Source organism: Bufo bufo, chromosome 11, assembly GCF_905171765.1.
Source record: "Bufo bufo chromosome 11, aBufBuf1.1, whole genome shotgun sequence".
Lineage (NCBI taxonomy): Eukaryota > Metazoa > Chordata > Amphibia > Anura > Bufonidae > Bufo > Bufo bufo.
Genome location: NC_053399.1, coordinates 5,446,275 through 5,452,308, shown reverse-complemented (window position 1 = coordinate 5,452,308; position 6,034 = coordinate 5,446,275). Strand labels below are relative to the sequence as shown.

The 6,034-nt window shown below is 44.3% G+C and overlaps 1 protein-coding gene across 1 annotated transcript; it reads right to left on the bottom strand.

Moving 5' to 3' along the window:
* Window positions 1-2,457: 2,457 nt before the first annotated feature.
* On the bottom strand, window positions 2,458-5,687 carry LOC120982328 (flocculation protein FLO11-like). The gene is made up of 5 exons (XM_040412387.1): window positions 5,391-5,687; window positions 4,050-4,155; window positions 3,205-3,988; window positions 2,671-3,130; window positions 2,458-2,544 (listed from the first exon to the last, which is right to left on the bottom strand). The coding sequence occupies exons 1-5, from the start codon at window positions 5,685-5,687 to the stop codon at window positions 2,458-2,460; spliced, it is 1,734 nt and encodes a 577-aa protein (XP_040268321.1).
* Between the last annotated feature and the right edge of the window lie 347 nt (window positions 5,688-6,034).

Genomic DNA, 6,034 nt, shown 5'->3' with positions numbered 1-6,034 from the left:
AAATTCCTCATTACTGAATGATTTATGGTCCTTCTCTATGTGGAGAGATGCAGCTTTGTCTCTTGGTCAGAGGTAAAATCCCAGCGGTTTCCGGTAATGAACTAAATGTTGGGTAAATAATGGAAATGGATGGGAAAATGCAGATTAACCTTATTATTGCTTCTCCTCCCCCATCTTATTATCAGAGCGTTAAGTTGTCAGTGACCCTGTGGTTGTCATCGCCAGCGGCTCTGGGCGTTCAGAACTGGTTCTCCTTGTGAATGGTCACAGATTGCTGACGTGGCGGAGCGATCACCCCACGACCATATTAACCATCCAATGGTCAACCACAAACCCTCCTGATCCCCCGCGAGTCCAGCGCGTTGCTGTACTCTGGGCCCATAGGTGGACTTGTCTTGGGTCAGGAGGTTTGTGGACGGACAATGGCTGATCTTCAGCATTTCTATGTTCGGGTGGGTTCACATCTGCGTTCTGGATTCCGTTATGGCTTTCCGTTATAACATGGTTATAATAGAAAATAACGGAATCCATAAGCCTTTAAGAGGCATTCCGTCCTAATAGAAGTCTATGGGAATCATATCGGATCCGTTATGCAGGAGTCCAGTCCTGCATAACGGGAACCAGACGGATCCGTTACGATTCCCATAGACTTCTATTAGGACTGAATGCCTCTTAAAGGCTTATGGATTCTGTTATTTCCCGTTATAACCATGTTATAACGCAAAGCCATTACGGAATACATACCGCTGATGTGAACCCACCCTTATTTCCAGCCAGGCCCGAGAGATCTGAGGGTTGTATCTCCCCCTCCCCCAGTTATATGAATGCCAGGTCCCTGGGACATAGTAGAGGTGTAATTGCTTTCACAGCTGATGGTTTGTTACACTGTATCAACCAAGATATTACAATGTGAGGTAAACAAGCTCAATGTAACCGTCTATCAGGACAGGAGAGTGGTTTGCTCTGCTTATCTGTTTAGCTCACAGAGGATTGTCTAGACTGGATACAATTGTAACAAACCCTCAGCTGGTGAAGAAGGTTAGTCGCCATGGTCTGAGCGCTGATGTCCAGATCCACCACTTAACAGGCTTTTTGTCCATTTCCATATTTCCATATCTTTAGGGAATGGAGGAGCTGCCGTTCTCGGTACGCAGCACTTCTGCCTCCTTGCCCTCATCTTTCTTGTGTTTCAGGCTCCTCTTCTTTCCTGATCTTTTCTTTCCTGATATATAATGACATGAACACAGAATTTACATCTAATCAAAAAGTCTCCGCCAGCGGTAAGAAGATTTCAAATCACGAAGACGAAGAAAGAAAACAAAAGTCGTTGAAATAATTCACAAGAAGAAAATAATTTGAGGGCTTGTCCTGCAAGAAGTGACGGCTCCTGTCTTCATCAGATCTGATAGATGCAATTGCTTGATAGTCACCTGCAGAGCGAGCGTCATCCTGCCGCCGCCGCCTGTTTGCTGGATGTCAGACACCATGGAAGATGCAGCGATATGGAGATCATCTAATTAAGGTGCTGGCTGCTAAGACATAACTCACAGCAGCAACTCACGGGTTAAGCTGGAACTTAGCAACTACTTTGAGAATGCAGCTCTGGATGTGACTGGAGTATAATGATGCCATGCAAAACCAGTACAAGTAAGAAATTCCGATACACACGATTGTGCTTACCAGACATGGTTGTGAAAAGTCACAACTACTGCAGATCGTTTTACCGGTTATTTGCAATCGCGACCGGTGGGCGGTTGTCCTGGGCTGCAGCCGTGGTCCTCTGTGGTGGCCCCAGGGCAAACAGCAGGTATCGGTGATAACTTGTAATAAAGGTCAGGATCACTTGAGGTGCTGCCGAGGTTCAGATAAATAGTCCTGAAGAAGGGGGCAATGCAGCCCCAGAAATGCGTAGACTACCTGTGTATAAAGATACCCTGCATCACTGATGTATTATTCATCTGAACCTCGGCAGCGCCTCAAGTGATCCTGACCTTTATTACAAGTTATCACCTGTGTCTGTGTAAAATGGGAGGTTGTAGCAAGTCTGAGCCCCCCGCCCCGTTACAGGTTGTCCCTATGATTTATTTTCTCTTTCTAGCCCTCTAAGGCTGAATCACAAAGGAGGGATTAGAGAAGAGTCTTCATTTGTGCTTTTTTTTTTATTACAATCTCTTTACTTTTTTTCACCAAAATTCTAATAAAATATTTTGTTTTAACGTTAATGATTTTATTTGGATAAGGTGAATAAAGTCGTCTCCTGCTCCACTAATTATTCCTCATTTAACAATTAGTTTTTACTCCATCACTTTAGTGCTACAGATAATAATAATAACAATAATAACGATTGCTGAAATAGAATAACACAATATAAACAATGATACATTCTAATGACAGCATTAAATAATATGGAATTCTAATGTAAATAATAGGAGTGCAGAGCTTTTGGTTTTGCAGAGCTCATACTTTGTGATAACTTTCCATCCAGGACATGGTCTCTGATAAGACGTCTTTTTCTTCCACAGTTTTGTTTTGCCTTCCGAGCGTCTTTAGTGATAAATCCGGGTGCAGACGGGATAATTATGTGACAGAGAGGAACATCATTTGCATTTAAATGAAGCCCATAAATTTCCAGAATCTCAACCTGTGTTTATGTCAGCGCCAATATCTGACCTTGAAACATGATGATGAGAACAAGATGATGAGAACGGTAAGACTGGGGTAGATGGTGAAGATGATGAGGCTGGTGGGGATGATAAGGCTGGTGTGGATGGGGAGGATGATGGGAATGATGAGGCTGGTGAGGATAATGAGGTTGGTGTAGATGTTGAGGATGATGAAGTTGGTGTAAATGATGAGGCTGATGAGGTTGATGTAGATTATGAGGCTGGTGTAGATGATGAGACTGGTGAGGATGATGAGGCTGGTGTAGGTAGTGATACTGGTGTAGACAATGAGGCTGGTAGATATTGAGGCTGGTGAGGCGGGTGTGGATGGGGAGGATGATGAGAATGATGACGATGATGGTGTGAGGCTGGTGAGGATAATGAGGTTGGTGTAGATGGTGAGGATGGTGTAAATGATGAGACTTGTGAGGATGACTAGGTTGATATAGATGATGAGGATGATGAAGCTGGTGTAGATGATGAGACCAGTGAGGATGATGAGGCTGGTGTAGGTGATGACGCTGGTGTGGAAGTTGAGGACAATGAGAATGATGAGGCTGATGTAGATGATGAGGTTTGTAATGATGGAGAGGCTGCTGTAGATGATGAGACTGGTGAGGATGATGAAGCTGATGTAGATGATGAAGCTGATGTAGATGATGAGGCTGGTGTAGTTGAAGCTGGCGTAGATGATGAGGCTAGTTTAGATAAGGCTGGTGTAGAAGATAGGTCTGGTGAGGGTAATGAAGTTGATGTACAACATGAAGCTGGTGTAGATGAAGCTGGTGTAGATGATGAGGCTGGTGTAGATGAAGCTGGTGTAGATGATGAGGCTGGTGTAGATGATGAGGTTGGTGTAGATGGAGCTGGTGTAGATGATGAGGTTGGTGTAGATGGAGCTGGTGTAGATGATGAGGTTGGTGTAGATGGAGCTGGTGTAGATGATGAGGTTGGTGTAGATGAAGCTAGTGTAGATGATGAGACCAGTGAGGATGATGAGGCTGGTGTAGGTGATGACGCTGCTGTGGAGGTTGAGGACAATGAGAATGATGAGGCTGGTGTAGATGATGAGGTTTGTAATGATGGAGAGGCTGCTGTAGATGATGAGACTGGTGAGGATGATGAAGCTGATGTAGATGCTGATGTGGATGATGAGGCTGGTGTAGTTGAAGCTGGTGTAGATGATGAGGCTAGTTTAGATAAGGCTGGTGTAGGAGATAGGTCTGGTGAGGGTAATGAAGTTGATGTACAACATGAGGCTGGTGTAGATGAAGCTGGTGTAGATGATGAGGTTGGTGTAGATGGAGCTGGTGTAGATGATGAGGCTGGTTACAGTCGGTTCTCCTATGTTCTCTGATAACAGATAATGCCTCAGTTGTATTGTACTGACCAAGAAGTGAAGAAAGGTCTCATAGAGACAAGAGCCGCAAGCTGCTACAATGTAGAAACCATACTGTAACAGTAACACGTGCAGGGAGGACACGGACACACACTAGGGGGAAGGAAGCGTTCATTATAACTGGGGTTCTCCAGGAAGTTCTAGATTTAGCTCAGAACTTGTCCAGATGCTTTAGAAGAGCCCCTCACAAGTCAAATTAAATCAAATCGACCCCCAAAGACTTATCTCAATTAAAAGCCTGAGTGATTCCAGAGCTAGCGCCGCGCCGCTGCCGTCCTGCCCATTAGCATATAAATGCTAATCTCCGTCATCTATAGATGTAATTATGAAATATTTTACCATTCTGCTGAGAAATATGGCATCGCCCTGGGCCTCGTAGCGTCGGTCTATTGATATCATTGTACTTTATTCTCACCTGGCAGATTTCTAATGTTGGCAGTAATTGTTTCTTCGCATCCATAATGAGGTGTAACGGGGGCCATAACGTCTCATCCGGGTGAGGGGTTCACTTTTATTTTTCTTTCTGCTTCTTGGACATCTTAATCTGTAGAATAATAATTCCTGCATAACTTTTCAATGGAGGGAGCGGGACTGGTCCGGGATACTAATGAAGCTCAGGCAGATGACACGGAGGAGGCCCACCGCTGCCGCCCTCATTAATCCCACACATCCGCCGCTCGCCTTGATGTTGATGAATTATTTTCGGATGCGTCAGGTCACATCCTGCATTTATCTTCACTTCATAAACAATTATTTCCTGGAGCATCCTCTAAATTGCTAAATAAATTATACGAATTTATTCCAACGAGTCCGAGCTGCGGTGACTACTGTCATGTTCACAGCGCACAGACGTGACAGGTGTCATGACGTTCTACCCCAAAGTCTCAGGCACGACGGCCGCTGCGAGAAAGCCTGTGCCTTATACAGAAATAATAGTCATTACAGCCATACGAATGGATCATATTTATCACATATTACATTTTTAAATCTGATTGTCGTATTTTTATTTTATTTAATTTTTGCCTTTTTTTTAAATGTATTTAATTATAATTAAAGACAGGAGAGTCATCGCATTATCATTAGAGGGTGGGGTCAGCAGTTATTTCATTATTATTAGAGGGTAGGGTCAGCAGAGTCATCTCATTATCATGAGAGGGCAGAGTCACCTCATTATCATGAGAGGGCAGGGTCAGCACAGTCATCTCATTATCAATAGAGGGCAGAGTCACATTATTATCATTAGAGGGCAGAGTCAGCAGAGTCATCTCATTATCATGAGAGGGCAGGGTCAGCACAGTCATCTCATTATCAATAGAGGGCAGAGTCACCTTATTATCATTAGAGGGCAGAGTCACCTCATTATCAATAGAGGGCAGAGTCACCTCATTATCAATAGAGGGCAGAGTCACCTTATTATCATTAGAGGGCAGCGTCAGCGGAGTCAACTCATTATCATTAGAGGGCAGAGTCAGCAGAGTCACCTCATTATCATGAAAGGACAGGGTCAGCAGAGTCACCTCATTATCATTAGAGGGCGGTGTAAGCAGAGTCCCCTTATCATTAGAGGACAGGGTCAGCAGAGTTACTGCATTATCATTAGAGGTTGGGGTCAGCAGTCGTCTCATTATCATTAGAGAGTGGTGTATGTAGAGTCTCCTTATCATTAGAGGGCAGGGTCAGCAGTCATCTCATTATCATTTGAGAGCGGTGTAAGCAGAGTCCTCTTATCATTAGAGGACAGGGTCAGCAGAGTTACCTCATTATCATGAGAGGGCAGGGTCAGCAGTCATCTCATTATCATTAGAGGGCAGCGTCAGCAGTCACCTCATTATCATTAGAGGCAGAGTCAGCAGAGTCACCTCATTATCATGGGAGGGCAGAGTCAACAGAGTCACCTCATTATCATGAGAGGACAGGGTCAGCAGAGTCACTTCATTATCATTAGAGGGCAGGGTCAGCAGTCATCTCATTA